This window comes from Lupinus angustifolius, chromosome LG10 (assembly GCF_001865875.1).
Source record: "Lupinus angustifolius cultivar Tanjil chromosome LG10, LupAngTanjil_v1.0, whole genome shotgun sequence".
Taxonomy (NCBI): Eukaryota; Viridiplantae; Streptophyta; class Magnoliopsida; order Fabales; family Fabaceae; genus Lupinus; species Lupinus angustifolius.
This window is the reverse complement of record NC_032018.1, coordinates 1,217,473-1,233,989: the sequence shown is the minus strand read 5'-3', so window position 1 is coordinate 1,233,989 and position 16,517 is coordinate 1,217,473. Positions and strand designations below refer to the sequence as shown.

Genomic DNA, 16,517 nt, shown 5'->3' with positions numbered 1-16,517 from the left:
TCAGTTATTCATGTCACAATAATCTCTAACCTGCAACAATCCTTAATCCTCAAAGCAGTACACTGAATCTTGATTGTTAAGAAAAGGAAGAGCTACCTCCTCCAATGCATAAGCATTCTTGAATTTTTCCTTGTGTACACTAGAAAACTTGATTTTGATCTTAAAGTAGAAGAATATTTCTTCTATTGCATAATTACCTGTTACATCTTTTGGTTAAAAGATAAAACTCTATACTTCACTGGATCATTAAACTTTAATTACTTCAAATCAATTGATCTGAGAGGCATAAGTAATAATGTTACACTTGATATATTCAATTAAGAACATACCAGTAAAACTTAGTTATTTTACCTTGATTACCATCTATCAAGAATAAATTCAGAACTAAAACTAATAACTTCACACAGTTACATGGAGTAACTGGTACAAAAAAACTACTACTTTGAACCTCACTCTTCAATAAACCTACATGTCATGAATCAAGTACAGCACCATTTGAAAAAAAACATATATTTTATATATAGTCTGGAAGATGAAGAAAATAGAGACAAGATTAGAGTGGATGTTGATTACAAAAGGGAACTAGTTAGGATCAACCAATCTTAAATAAATAGCCACAAAAACCTTGGAAGTAGTCAACAACTTCTACATCTATATTAAACTTACAAGAATTTTCACATATATTGCCAATTAATGTTGTTTTGGTTTCTCAACCAAATGGGTTGGTTCCTCCTCTGCATTAACTTAAAGTGTATTACCACCTTGTTCAGCAAACCAAGCATGTAAAAGAAACTTGTCTTTGTCTGAAAATGGATTTATCTGTGGGCTTCATCTGAGGAATCTCCAACTGGTGTAGGAGCAACATTACTTGCTGAACCATTCTCAATGGGTGGAGGAATACCCCACTTGCCTTCAGACTCTAGGGGTTCAAACACATGAACTGCACCATCTGACAATCCTACAGCACACTGATTTGGTTCTTGTGGATGTGCAGCAATCACAAGTGGTTGTACATTAGAATTGCTGCATAGAAACCAACAAGATTACAAGATTAGGAGTTTATAACATAAAGCAAAGTATATCGTTACCAATAATAAACGTCACAAGGAATTAATAAGTATTCGCAGCTTTACAATTAAATAAGTGTTGGTGCATGCAAAAAAACCGGATGGAAAACGACATGATGTACAAAAATATTGAACTTTACTGTCTTTGTCATGTTCTGTTTTTGTTCATGTCTACTAAATCCTTGATTGATTCCATTTTATAAAAGCAATTATACAACAAGCAACCAAGCCTTAGTCCCACTAGGTGGGAGTAAGATTAAAATTCATTCACCGAATATTCACACGCATATAGGCAGTGCAGTTGGCTTCTTTCAGCTTACCTATATAACCTTGAACTGTTAAGAAAAACAAAAAAAACTCGTTTCGGGAGTTTGAAAAACTTATTTACGTGTATTGGCACCAGAAAATGAAAATGTTGCCAAATTTAATGACAATGCTTTGGATAACTGCCTTGGATTTTGAATGACATCAAATGAATGAGTACAGGTTGAAGGATAACTGCTTTGGATTTTGAATGACATCAAAAACCAAATGACTTCCAAAGGAAAATGAGACCATCACAAAATCACAATTGTTGATGCAATTTATACCTAGTAATTGAATAATGATCTGTGTAACCAAAGTTTCAAAATGAAAACACCAATGATAAAGTGAGCAAGTTTCATAATGTCTATCATGTATCAATAAAGGCATTACCTGACACTTGCAGAAAGATAAGCAGAAGGATTGATCCGACACCGCAATCTGAGGTTTGAGGCACTAAATACACAGATTGTTGCGTCTAAAAAGCTGGCATATATCAGTTGGCTATCACATGAGAAAGTTGCATGAGAAATTGGTGCAGAAGAATCTCGTGGGAACCACTACAATTCAAGATTCTACGATCAGATCTAAATTAAAAATAAATTATTTACTGTAAACACAAATCTGAACTTAATGAACTAACCTGCTTAAGACATTCTAGTTTGGTCGCTTCATAAATGGCAAGCTGAGTTTCATGTACAACCAAGAAGCGGATCTGATCCTGATGAAACTGTACACGGGTATCTGCCTGTGCTGGTGGAGTCCTCCCAGCAGGAAGTTGCAAGAATCTAGTCTTCTGCTTTTCCCATCCATCAGTATTCCACACACAAAGCTGCACATTGGACAAGCAGATAAATCCCATAAAGGTAAGTAATGGTAAGTGTGCAATGCCAATAAAACGCTAAAAAGGATCCATAATTGATGAAAGCTAGTTGAAGATTGAAAACTATACTTACTTTTAATGCAATTTAGTCAGAGAAAATACACATTCGCGAAACAGATATACACTCGACAATCATTACCTGAGCATCTGCCCCAGACGAAACTAGCACATTCAACACATGAGAGAAAGCGAGGCCAGTTATTCTTTTAGTATGCCCTTTCAGTTTACTTTTAACCTGCAAAGAAAAAACTCTGCATAAACAGCAAATTACTCTAATCACAAGCAGAAGCTTTTTATAGTCAGCAATATACCTCATCCACACGGACATTATATATCTGAACGGAAGAATCATCCATGCCTATAGCAATAATATTGTTATCTTGAGGATGGAAAGCAAGAAAGGTTGCTGCAGGTGGTGGAGGCATGAAAGTTGTCATGGTCTGCACTTAGCCCAGAAGATTGAAATTGTTTAGTTGAAGCCGAAATACAGTTTTGAACAACTATTAGTGTTCATGGCTCACCTTGAAAGTCATCATATTGAACAGAGAAATCTTCCCTCCTGATGCTGACATTACGTAAGAATCATTCTTGGACAAAGCAAAGCAGGGAACTGCATCCTCGGAACTGTTATCATTAATGTCATTAGTCATAAGGATGCCACTTGAAGGTTGCCACAATTGAGGTGACATGGTGGCATTGGCCTACAGGATGAAATATCAACAGCAGGAACCAATATTATTCCTGTTCTTACTTTTACGATTAAAGAATAGTAGTCGGATAAAAGTAAATTCATATAATCTCACACCTTGCCAGATGAATTGCGGTCATTTCGCTGCCATTTCCATAGCAGGTGAATGGCATTTGAAGCTAATGCCAGAATAGCATTGCCTGAATTGGTATATATCAACCTTGATATCTGTCATAACAAGGATTGAGACAATCATAAAACTTTTAGTTTGGAAATAGATAAGGGATAATAAGAAGAAAGTTCAACCCTTCAAGGGAAAATCCTAATACAATACCCATTTAAGTATAAAGGAATAAATAAGGTCACAATTATCCAGAAATGGAATGACTTATAAAACAACTAAGGCCTTTATTATCAACATTCTTAAACATTTCTAAGATGCAACTTAATGTGGTGTCAACATGAAATAACTATTATGATTAAAATACCCGTAAACATATTACATATGCTAAGCTCTTTATGTTGGACAAATTAAAAACTAAGTTTCTCGACAAAGGCAAAGTTTCAAATTTCAATGAAAATTAAAATACTATGGTAATGGTACTTGATATAATTAGACATGTGAAGGTTCAAAAATGAATGCAGCTAGTAGGTAAATAACATACCTTCGTTACTCTAACATTCTCTGGTAGTTTTAAGGATCTACATTGAGATGGTTCATTGATTTCAGTGAGCTTCCATATCTTTGACTTGTCATTGGATTCCTCACTAATTCTAGGTTGAACATCACCCAATGTTCGGGTATCCCCATTCTGATGAATTGAAATTGACACGATTGAAGTACAAAATATCAATGATAATAAATACATAGTGCACTCATGGAAGATTCTTACTACTCTTACACAGTAGGGGAGGGGGGGGATACATGATGCAACAAATAAGTTGCTGCATAGTACGCAACAAATTTCAAAAAATAAAATAAAAGGATCTGTAAAATTTAAGTAAAAAACAAATCCTATTGATATGAAGATGAGATAAACAGACCATTCCAGCAATAGCTGCTACAGATGATGCCCTCTCTGCAAGTGCGGCACTAGTTGCAGCAGCGGCAACAGCTGAAATTGGATTTATTGTCGGCTGCCACAAAGATCATACATAAGACTATGCTCTATGGATAAAATAAAGTCAAGAAAAATATCATATCTTTAAGCCTACCTTTGTGATGGCTTCCGATGTTCTTGATGCATCATACAAAGAATTCTCTAGTGAACGCAACAAACGGATACCATCACCATTAGCTAGAATTTTAATTCCATTCTCATTTGCAGATACAGCTAAAAGAGCTCCATCCTTGTTGAAACGGATACGCGGGCTTGCCTGTAATTTAGTTAGATAAGGTAACAATTAGCAACAACTATTTCCAGACACCATATCCCCAGTTTTTAATAAAATAATAAACTTACAGGGAGACCCCCGTCAGCATCAACAGTTGTCAAAAGCTGAATATTGTCCATATCCCAGAATTTAATGGAAAAATCATCACCAGCAGCCAAATATCGATTTTTGGTTGTATCGAATTGTACAACACCCAAAGATCTTTTACGAAATCCTTGATAAGTCCTTTTCACAGCTCCTTCACTTTCATTCCACTCAACAATAGAGGATTCCCCCTCCTTGCTTGTCCCACATGAAAAGAGCCTGTAGTATACAATTCATAGCAACAACAAAAAATTGAACTGAAAGTGATCAGAGCAGATACTATAAGTAAAAAAATTCAGCTCAATACAAGTAGTCATGGTTGAGAAAAAGGACCTTGTACCATCGGCACTATATGCCATGGTTGTGCACCAACGACCAGGAGCATCATAATCAACACGAGATCCCAAATTGTCATACAACCATGCTTTTATCTTACCATCTAATGCTGTCGAAAAGATGAACTGCAGCATAAAAGACAAATCACATCAGCAAGAAAACCAACTAGCAAAAGGAAATCATAACAAACTCCCAATTTTCTCATACCAAAGCCCACTTCTACCTGAATGTTTTCTTTATAATGCGGGCATACAGAATAAACAGGAGCCTCATGACCTTCAAATGTATACTGCTTCGTACCAGTAGCAGCATCCCACACCTTAAGTTACATAGCTAAGTTAGCAAGATGTGATATCTTCTCACTTCAAGAAAACAAGATCAACTTTGAAAACCCTACCTTAATGGTCTTATCATCACCACAGGTTATCACACATAGTTGCTTATTTGGATGGGAAAATGCCAAGTCATTTACTCCACCAACATGAGCATCAATCTAGAAAAGAGGTTTGTAAGTATAAAACGACTTTAATGTATGAGAAAAACCTGCAGCAAGCAGAGAAATTCCTCATTATATATGTGTGTGTACCTCTAGGTGCTGCCGTACTTCATCCGCGCCATGGTAAGAGTATATCTGAACAATGTGCCTTGAGTATGCAACTCCTGTTTATTAAATAAACTCATACATCAGCAATTGCTATAGTGGACTTCTGAAAGAATATATTAATTAGATCTATAAACCAAGTTAAATGTTGAACAATTTAAAAGCTCTCTACGTACCGAATAAAGCACCATCAGGGCTCCAAATTACACGGTTGACAGAAACACCTGGGTCTTTGACAAGAGCAGCCTGAATTCATCATGATTATTTTTATTTTTCACCATTGCAAAATTACCAAGTTTCAAGGTTTAGTACAAATATTCATGAAGGACATCAACCTATAAAGTAAAGAAGGGTCAACCTGAAATGGCATTGAACAAGCACCAAGTTCCCAAACTTTGAAGTTTCGCAGGACCAATCGCTCCCTAGTACCCACTTCCCACAAAGCAATGTCACCTACGTTTGTACCAACTGCATCAAGAAAAATTAAGTCAATTACCAGTATGACAAGAAAATAAAAGCAATTAAAAACAAGTCAGCAACACTATTAAAAGGCCTTAGAGGAGCAGCACACCAAGGAGTAAAGTCTGTTGGACTGGATGGAAGTCCATGCTCATAGGAGATGAACCCTGGTTCAGAGTTCGCATGACAGTCTTCGGCAAGTCATCAGGTGCATTAAAAGCCTGACTATGACCGTGACCATGACCTGGGAATGTCCCTGACAACACATTGACGGGTAGATTTACCTACACAACATAAAGATGGATAGACAGCAGAAATGTGATAAGTAAAAATTTGCATAAGAATTGAAAGACCACATGTGATGTTCCTATAAATGATAAAAGGTTACCTCATCCGACAGCCCCATTGGTCTTGTTCTCTTTGAAACATGATCTGAATCTCCAGATGGGTAGTCAACAGAAGGATTGGTTGGAGGGGTCCTAGGATGCTTCAAAGCACCTTAAGAAGGCAATGAAACTTGTTAGAAGTCAAAAATTGCAGGTACTAAACATAGATTATAAAAACTAGAGATGAAGGATTGAAAATAACAGCAAGCAAAAGAATGCATTACCAGGCATCGCATTGCCAGGCATTGATGGTGCACCAAGACCTATAGCTCCTCCTCCAGAAACTGCAGGATGTGCTACAGTTGTAGGATTCGACATCCAACCGGCCAGGGGCATTGGCAAAGGTGCTGGAGTAGGTTGAAAAGGCTATACACATGAATTAGAGCACATTCCAGCACCAAAGTAAGAATCAAAAGAAAAGGACATATTATGCAATGCATATGAAACAAATCAGTTTAGTAGCCCACCCCGTGAGCACCAAGAGGAGGAAATCCTCCAGCCTTTGGTAAGGATCCTAGTAGCGGATTATTAGCAGGTGATGGCGCCCGTGCACCATTCGGTTGTCCACATGAGTGATCCACGAAAAGAGTTTTTATATCTGGATTTGGCCGTGGATTTTTACAAAGTTGATGCTGCCAATTCAAGCTGTAATTTAATTTTAAAAAAGGAAAACAAAATTAGGAAATCAGTTATCTGTTAATGAAAACTTAATCTGTTGTTTGAATAGTGCCTTCAATCAATGCAAGAATATGTGCAACTAAGTAGTCAATTTCAGATTGTGGAGCATCCCGTTCAACCCCAAAAATGGGATAATGGCATAGCAGTTGGTGGGATGGCCGGGATATAGAACATATAAATGCTCAGCATAGGGAAATGAAGTATATACATATATAAGTGCTCAAAAATAGAAAACTAAACCATATTAAATGCAAAACTCAAATCCAACACAAGAGGCAGCGGATGATTAGTGCTCCCTGGTTCACAAGGTTGAACAACAGTAAGGACTGTGTTTTGGTCACATGGGGTTGAGAAGAAGTGCCCTCCGACGAAATCAAAGAGGAGGGTGAAGGTGCTCCGTTTTGGACAAATGGGTTGAGATTGAGAAGAACTCACCCAAGTCCTTCTTGTTCTAACTAGGTTAGGATGGGTGCGAAGTGACAAAAAGGTAAAAAGGGAGATAATATGGTTTAAAACCAAGGGAAAACTAGGGATTTCACCACATGTCCATATCCCATCAGGATCCCACCACAACCAAAGAATGTGGGACACTATCCTGGATCCCACTGGGATCGACTACCTAATTATGCAGTAGCTCCGCTACATAAAAATGATCTATCATTTGACTGCAAAGATGCTATGAAGTAGGCCATGCAAAACTACTGCACCACATTGTACTGGGAAGATTATTCTATGAACAAAATTACAACCATTGCTATTAATGGCATGAATCCTATCATTATGAAAATTAACATTGGGGGCAATAACTGCTAGAATATTAGCAATTAGCAATAACACTGACCAAAGAAAACATAAATACAACTATTAAGGATGAGCTCCTTCAATGGTGCTAACAAGTAAGTGACTATATCACATGCAGTCTCATGGCCACAGTGTACAAGAAATAAAATGCAGAGCAGGAGTTGATTAACAAATCAGCATCTTGGACTTTGGAAGAATTACCTTTGATTGATCAGTGTCCTTAACCGTGAGTTTTTAAGGTTAGGAAATTGTAATTTGTCGCGAAATAAGGGATTTGCCTCAATCAATTTTTTGAGCTCAACCAACATGATTGCTCTTGCAGATTTCGTATCGCCATACTTCGACAATTGTTCGTTTTCCCTATAATATCATAAACTCATTGTCTGGACCTTACACAAACTTTTAAACTGAAAACTTGGAAGGGAAAAGATTATGTTTCTACCTAAAATTCTCCAATGTCAACAGCTGTGTGATTTCCTTGAAGAGTTCTTCATTAAATGTGGCGAAGACTTTTAAATCCTTCACTAATATTTCCACGGCCTTGGACCGGTCATGCCTGCCAAAATATAAAACAACTTAAGTATTGCTCATATACTTCAATGTTTAATGTGAAGGGAATATATAAATATTATTTTGTTATCAGCTTACTTATCTAATGCCTCCAGGTACTTCTGCTTCCGAATCTCGAAAAATATCTTCATAGAATACCTATTATCATCTACTTTTGTGAAACCGGAAAGGTACCTCTCAACCTCGTCCCAATTCCCATTGTGCACTTCATCCTCAAAATATTTCATGTTAAAGAAAAACCCTGACTCTTGCTCAAGCCTGATATTTTCAAAACAAAACAAAATGGAAAAAAAATTAATCAATTGATATGATATACAATAAAATAAATACTTGAGATTCCGAATAACAATAATAACAGACAACAAATACAGATGAAAATAAAAATAATAATGACAATGATAACAAACTAGAATGGAATAAACCCCACTTATGAACAGTCTCTTTGAACTTTTCCTCATCCAGAAACTGCAGGATCAAGAACACCAATTCCCTGCTGAGAGATGACATTGTAATCACCCTGTCTTCGAGAACAGAAACACAACCAAATGAGCAACCTTAAACTAGATCTGCCAAAAACAACCATTTTTTCAAAAAAGTTAGACAAATTTCACAACAACCAGCTACAAAATAATCCCAAAAAATGCAAAAACATTAAACAGCACAAAAAACCTCAAACACCAAAAACGAAATCACTTTAACTAGCCTCAGTAAAACATTTATGGAAGAGAAAAACCCATCTCCACAAAATTAAGCGTGCAAGTATTGAAATCAGGTTTTAGAGGCATGATAAAGTGCAAACAAACTGAGTCTATCTTAGCTTATCAAAGGTAGACAAATAAAGCAACTTTAATCTCAATAGAGGAGAATCCAAGATGCAAGATAAAATATAGTGTTTTTAGAAAAGGAAACAAACAAGAGAAAAAAAGTTGAAATTATAGTACATAGATGGAAAAAAAAGCTACAAACTTTAAAGCAACACAGATTCGAAAACTTTCGAATTTCTCACCTTCAAAACTCTCTCACATAGAAGAAGAATATGGAACCCAAAAAAGGCAACACCACCACCAGAAAAGAGATCAGACCTAAAGTTCAAACCTTTCTGACTTTCTCTCTCCTTAGAAGAAATTGGGTCACGCTAAAATACTCTTAATCACTCTCTCAGATGACTTTCTCTCTCTACAAATATATCTATAGACAGTTGAACTTGCAATAGGTTATTTTATATATGACGCGATAGGGAAGGGGGTGATAAGTTATCGAACTTATCAGTTAGGGGTTATCGAAAATGATGATAAGCTATCAGATGAACATGATAGGTTATATTACAAGTGAAGTATAAACTATAAGATGGACATGATAGGTTATATTAGAACTGAAGTTAGAATGTGGGACCCACTGAGCCGGATTCATTTTTGTCTAAACAATCGGCTTGGAGTCTGCAGCTGAGAGCTTCCACTAGAAGTAGAAGATTAATAATTTTCATGTAGTGTTGAGGCTCAACGAGATTAGTTCCTTATCTAAAAATATAAAAGAGTATTTTTGATAGTACAAAAAAAAATTAAATATGATATTGTTAAACACAACATTGTGAGGAGGAAAACTTCTATGAAATATATTTACGTTGAGACAACAATTGAAATCTTGATAAAATATTACAAATTTAATTCAAATTAAAATTTAATCTTAAATTATAACATCAAAAAATATAAATACACTATCTAAATATGACGTGTTGGATACCCTACCACACAAGTTTTTCGGCTTTGTGAGACCGTTAGATAGTTAACGAGTGAAGAAATGGAATTTATGTTGAAATATACTATATTTTATATATAATTAACATGTATGCGCTAACAATGTGGCTGTTATTTATATTGGCAACCTATCATTCACTACTTATATATTATTCATCAATGACTATCAAACAAAAATAATCTAAACCAATGGTGAATGGTGTGTTATCAATATAAAAAACATTACAATGATATTGCACATATATTAAACTCTAGTTATATATAATCCAAATGGTTAATTATTCTTAACCCTGAACCATAAACCCTAACCCCTAAACCCTAAATTGTGGCCCATAAACCTTGACCTTAAACCCTAAGCCCTGGCCATAGGCCCTAAGCCATAAACCATAAAACCCTAAACCTTAACCTCCAAACCCTAACTCTAACCCTTAAACCTTAAACCTTTAACCTGTTACACCTTGAACCCCAAACCCTAACACAAAAACCCCAACCCCCAACCCCCAAACCTTAAATCCTAGACCCTAAACCATGAACCCCTGAACCTTAAACCATAAACCCTTGGACCCTACACCATGAACGTTGCACCCTAAACAATAAAACCCTAAACCCCTAAACTCTAAACCCTTGAACCTTAACCCGTGACCCCCTAAACCATAAAACACTAAACCATAAACCTTGAGTCGTAAAACCCTAAGCCCATAAACCATAAACCCTATATCATAACCATAAACTCTAAACCCTAAAATCATAGACCTTGGACCCTGAACCCTGAACCCTGACCCTGACCATGAACACTGAAACTTTAACTCTAACACCCTAACCCTTGAAACCCTGACCCCTAAACCACAAAATACCTAAACCTTGAACCCTGAACCCTGAACTGTGAACCATGAGCCCCAAACCATAAGCCTTAAACCCTAAAACCTAACCCCATTAAACCCTAAACTTTAACCCCTAAATGATAACCCTAATCCTTAAACCCTAAAACCCTAACCCCTAAACCCTAAACCTTTAACACATAAAACCTTAAAAAGGCATAAAACTCTAAACCTTAAACCTTGAACCCGTAAACCATAAAACCTTAAACACTAAAGCATAGAACTCTAAACCCTGAACCATAAAACCCTGAACCCATAAACCATGAACCTTAAACCATGAACCTTGACCCCAAAACCATAACCCTAACCTTAACCGCAAACCCTAAGTCGTAAACCGTAAACCTTAAACTCTAAACCATGGTAGCCTGATGTAAATCAAGGGGGGCGACCTATGATTTATGGAGGTCATGTTCTTGCGAATAATTCATAGTATAGTTTGGTTTATTTTATTTGCATTTTTATTAATAAATGAGAATTTAATTCTCATGTAGTCTTAGGATTTATGTTTATTTTTCATTCAAGAAGTATTTTTAGTATTTAATTCATGTAATATGGGTTGGGAATTATTTGTAACATTGGTTCATATTCATGACCAAGTAGTTTACTTAGGAATTTGAATTCAAGGGTATATGGCACACGTTTTCAAACTTGGAGATAAAGAGAAGATTATATGAAGATTAAAGAGAGATTAATCAATCTCCCAAATATGCACACGGCTAGAAACAAGGAAAAAAGATGGGAAGCTCAATCTTTTAAGGTGCACAAGGCTATAAAATAGGGAACCCTAATCTCATATCCAACCAACAACATTATATGAAGATTAAAGAGAGATTAATCAATCTCCCAAATATGCACACGGCTAGAAACAAGGAAAGAAGATAGGAAGCTCAATCTTTTAAGGTGCACAAGGCTATAAAATAGGGAATCCTAATCTCATCTCCAACCAACAACAAATCAGATTGGATTCAAATTAAATATGATTAGTTCCTCAAGATGAAGTCAAATTGATCAAGTCTCTTCCTTCTCCTCAACAAATTCGGCCAACCATCTACCAAAACCGAATTACACTCAAGACTAAGTCAAACAAGCAATTCAGCTCAACCAATTGATATTACTTAGGATTTTATTTCTATGTTTATTAGAAGATAATTTGATTTCTATCTTCAATTTTATCTATTCAGCCAAGGCAACTTTGCCTATTTATATTTTGATCAAGTCATTAATAAAAGTTAAGTTGAATTTTGAGTAAATTTGAATTGTTTTAGTTGAGAGCACTTCTCCTAAACTCTATCCTTTGGCCGTGGCCATTGATGAGCTTTTATCAAGCTTCTTAAGCTTGTGGCAAGCAACACTTGACTTATCAAGCTTCCATGCTTGTGGCGTCTTCCATCTCATTCCTCTTCCACCTTCTTCCTTATCAAGCCATCACAATCTTCCCTACACTTTCCCACGCCCAAATCAAAAGACAACCCTAACATATAACCCCCAACCGAACCCAACCATCCCTAAATCACCTCATCTCCCATTGATCCGAAACCATACACATATCCTGAACCTTAAACTATAAAACCCTAAAACCCTAAACTCTAAACCTTAATCCCAACCCTAAACTCAAACCTTTAACCCATAAAACCTTAAAATCCTAGACCCTAAATCCTAAACCTTAAACCATTAAACCCTAACCCTAAACCCCTAAACTGTAAAACCATAAACCTCGAACCATGAACCATAAAACCCTACACCTTAAACCCTAAACCTTAACCCCTAAACTATGGCCCTAAACCCTTAATCCTAAACCATGAACCCCGGAACCTTCAAACCCTAAAACCTTAAACTCTAAACCCTTAACCCGAAACCTTAGACCTTGAACCCATGAACCCTAAACCCTAAACCCTAACCCTGAACCGTGAACCATTAAACCCTAAACACTGAACCCTAAACCTTAATCGGTAAACCCTTAAACCCTGAACTCTAAATCCTACGGCCTAGACCCTGCAATCTAAGCTCTAAACACTAAATCCCTAAACTTTAAACCCTGGTGTCTAAACCCTAGAGCCTATAGCCTAAACCTTGAGCCCTTAAACCTAAATTGTGAACCCTAAATTGTGAACCCTAAATTGTGAACCTTAAACCCTAAACTTTATTCCCCTAAACCTTAACCTCTAAACCCTAACTTAATTATTTTGTTTAAAAGATCAATTTTATTTCTCATGCATATGTAGCTAGTGTAATATATGAATATAAATAGGGGTTGTTTTTATATGTAAAAAAAATATGATTAACTTGTATAATTTCACTAAAACTTATGAATGTGAGTATAATTTACTCTAAATAACCCATTTTCTACAAGTTATTTTATATATGACTCTAATATTTTATCTTACCCAATATCTAAGGGAGATGATAAGTGACTTATCAAATAGAAGTTATTGGAAATGAATATAAGTTTAAGAGGAACATGATAGATAATATTACAAGTGTAGTAAAATGAGGGACTCACTAAGTCGGCTTCATTTTTGTATAAACAATGGGCTCGAAATCTCGAGCTGACAGCTTCAAATAAAAGTAGAAAATGGGTAATTTTTGTATTGTTGCGACTAGAATAGATATGCATTATTGCACTCAAACTTTGAGACTACCAGATAGTTAATAATTGGAGAAATAGAATGTATAATAAGATATATATGATTGTTATACATAATCCATAAAATTATGAATATATACAATAGTGTATATGAAACTCATGAACTTAATAATAGCTCAAACGCCAAGTTTTAATTAATATTTATAATTTATGTGTCAGCTTGAGGGAGAGTTTTTTTATTTACATAGAGTGAGTGGGGGCATATTACTTATTTATGATGGACAACATTGACATAAGAATCTTTTCCATTAAGTGTTACACAATAACACATAAAAGATAATATTTAATAATATTTTTATCCCTTTATTTACTATGAAATCATATTTTTGTTATTGAAAATATAAATAAAAAACAACTATTTGATCCTTCCCTTAATAAGGACAAACTTTATTTAACACGACCCTGACATGTTTAGCCTCAAAGTTTGAGGTTTTCACGATGTCTGCCATTATATCATGAAATACAGTGATACAACTCATGTTTACAATAAGATATATGTGATTGAGATGAAATTATAATATAATTCATGATGTATATTCCAGTAATAATTCTATCTATTAATGGAGAAATAAATACTACACAATAATATACAAAATGTAAAATAGAATAACATTTTTATTCTTTTGTTTACCATAATATCACATTTTTGTCATTGAAAATGTAAGTAAAAACAATCACTTACATCTCTATTAATATAAAAGATCTTTGTTCCTCCATGGGTTGCATTAAGTAAAGGTGGTGAAGCAAATAAATGTGTGGTTAGAGGTTGTGCATGTCATTGATGATGGTTGGGGAAAAAAATTCATTTTCATATTCCTAATCAATCAAATTATAACAACTGATATAAAAATATCAATTTATATTTTTTTTAATTGAATGAGTAAATAATTAAGGATAACTGGTCTCATTTGTTAGTTGGTACATACCATTTTCTTATCTAGATGTACACATAAAATGTGTTAATGCAACTAGATGATTTTAAATTTTCTACTTACTAAAAATATTCAGACTCATCCCCCATGTATTAATACTAACATTACTTTTGGTTTGAGAAAGGAAATAAAGTATAACGGAAGACACATGAAGTAAGAAATAATAGTTGAATATGAAATGCTTTTTGTTTATTTGTTGTGAAATACTATTTCTCATAATAATTAAAAGATAGAAAAAAATAGATTCCATATATAAGTAAATTTAACTACTTTTATAATTTCCAATATCACATTTAATCGAAAGTACTTCTTATATACAACATAATAAATAATATTTGTAGTTATTAGTACATTTTTATTAAATTAAAATAATTAATTGTTTTTAACTAATTCCTTTAATATATGTTAGATTAATTAAAATTGTTTATAGAAAACATGATAGAGTAAAAGAGAAGAAAGGGACAAGAATGAATAAATTAAATCTAAAGGGCTGGTCCCTGGATAAATGTGTCGGTTGACTTTTTTAGCTTTCTAGGACATTAGCAAAGGTATTAATATCATATTTACAATTTTTATTTATTCACAATCAATACTTGCCTTGTAATCTCCACTTATTATTCTACTAAGTTCCTACCCAAAAAATATACAGTTATTCTCTTACCAAAACTTATAGTTATTTAAAAGTTTTTTTAATGAGCTTGGGATTATAATCAAAAGAAAAAACCACATATTTACATTTGATTGATTAAAGTGTATCAAAATCTATACACATAAATAATTTAAGGGTGAATAAGGTGTCATTTTCTTTTTTTAATTTATAGTCTGTCAATTTAAATGAGTGTTATTTCACCCAAAAAATAGACGAGTGTTGTTTTCATTATTTATGTCTAAAATCCAATTATTTTTAGTTGCTTACCTATTATATTAAAGTATATGTTTAAAATCCAATTTTATTCTTTTATATTACCAAAAAATATTTATAACATTTAGGTAAAGAATTAATTTCTATTTGAGTATGTGACTGTCATTTCTAATAAGTATTGTTTGCAAGATCAAATCTTTGACATTTTGATTATTCTAGTATCTAGCAAGATTTTACGTCAATAAACTAAAACTTTGTTAGTAATTAGTTGATTTTTGTACAAATGTTTTTTTAAGGAATTGTGCAAACGTTATCTCTCTTTTATTTTGAGTTGAACAAACCTTGCAATGTACCCAAAACCAATTGGATGTACCAAAAAAAGAGCAAACCTTGCTGGCAAGGGATGGGACTTTTTTCCTGCCACACTTTGTATATTGTACTTAGCATGTGTTCATTGAATCAGATAAATTATGCCAATTTTAATTTGTAGATGAATTATCTAAAATACACATATATATATATATATATATATATATATATATATATATGATTGCTAAATTTGATCTTGCACTCAATCATTTATCGAAGTGAATGGTTTGATTTAACATGTGACTCTTCCTACTATTCTTTTTTTTTTTCACAATGGAGGGAATTCATTCTCATAATTTTGATTCTTCAAAGGTGTATTTGCTATCTTCATTGATTTATAATGTTGAAAAAAGATTGAAAATATAATTAATTATTATGAAGTGGGAATTAATCCACCCATAGTTAAAACTTAAAATGGTCGAGTACTGTAAGTATTAGTCAATAGTCAATACACATGAAATGTTAAACCCAGCACTTTCAAATGCAATTTTTTAAATTTCTTAAATAATATTGTACCCAAAGAATATTTGTTAACATTCACATTTTTTACATACTTATATAGAGAAAGATATAATTGCACACTAAAATGTGTGTTATGATTATTGGGGTCACAAAAATCTATAGGATGGCCCCTCAAGAGTTATGTGTCTAAATTATTTGTGGTGGATGGGGGAACTTATTGATGCTAAATAAATTGAAATACCTTCCCCACCACACTATGGGTTGCTTTATTTCTTCCTACCAAATAAAGCAACACAATAGTGATTTTATGTTATATGTGTATTATTTCAACATCATCTTTTCAATACAAGGAAATGGGACACATT

The 16,517-nt window shown here is 34.1% G+C and overlaps 1 protein-coding gene across 1 annotated transcript; it reads right to left on the bottom strand.

Annotated features, from left to right (window-relative positions):
• Positions 570-9,456, bottom strand: LOC109358271 (topless-related protein 1-like). The gene is made up of 26 exons (XM_019602415.1): positions 9,258-9,456; positions 8,679-8,817; positions 8,330-8,509; positions 8,124-8,237; positions 7,883-8,041; positions 6,670-6,847; positions 6,427-6,568; positions 6,205-6,314; positions 5,929-6,100; positions 5,716-5,825; positions 5,534-5,603; positions 5,343-5,416; positions 5,154-5,249; positions 4,980-5,075; positions 4,754-4,881; positions 4,405-4,639; positions 4,157-4,318; positions 3,986-4,078; positions 3,607-3,753; positions 3,059-3,169; positions 2,775-2,954; positions 2,565-2,693; positions 2,393-2,488; positions 2,014-2,202; positions 1,764-1,930; positions 570-1,023 (listed from the first exon to the last, which is right to left on the bottom strand). Exons 2-26 carry the CDS (start codon positions 8,756-8,758, stop codon positions 816-818), a joined length of 3,426 nt encoding a protein of 1,141 aa, XP_019457960.1. The 5' UTR covers positions 8,759-8,817; positions 9,258-9,456; the 3' UTR covers positions 570-815.